General features: G+C 24.9%; 1 protein-coding gene across 1 annotated transcript in view; it reads left to right on the top strand.

Annotated features, from left to right (window-relative positions):
* Positions 1-277, top strand: part of LOC119586264 (ABC transporter F family member 4-like) — a gene marked incomplete at its 3' end in the record, with an annotated part of 4477 nt that overhangs the window by 3219 nt on the left and 981 nt on the right. Inside the window, 1 exon segment of the mRNA XM_037934973.1 lies at positions 251-277. Coding sequence (XP_037790901.1) covers positions 251-277 — 27 coding nt within the window.

Raw genomic sequence — 277 nt, 5'->3', positions numbered from 1 at the left:
GCATTGATATTTTTATAATAATGTCATTTATTTGACAGGATTTAGAACTAGTTTTTGTCAGCATTTCAATAATTATATGGGAATTCTCAGTGTCAGTTGTAACATTTTTATTCTAGGAAAGTTTATTTTTTTGATGGGTATTGTTAATAAGGTAGTTTTCAATAATTTTACAGATTTTTTAATATAAAATTTTCCTATCATATTTTTATTAATTAATCAATTTCTTTTCTTTTTGTGTGTGTCTGAATAGCCTGAAGGAGAAGAAGGAAGTTCTGCT

The sequence above is a fragment of the Penaeus monodon genome, chromosome 21 (genome assembly GCF_015228065.2).
Source record: "Penaeus monodon isolate SGIC_2016 chromosome 21, NSTDA_Pmon_1, whole genome shotgun sequence".
In the NCBI taxonomy this organism is placed as follows: Eukaryota; Metazoa; Arthropoda; class Malacostraca; order Decapoda; family Penaeidae; genus Penaeus; species Penaeus monodon.
The sequence above is the reverse complement of the archived record's forward strand: the minus strand, read 5'-3'. Positions and strand labels throughout refer to the sequence as shown.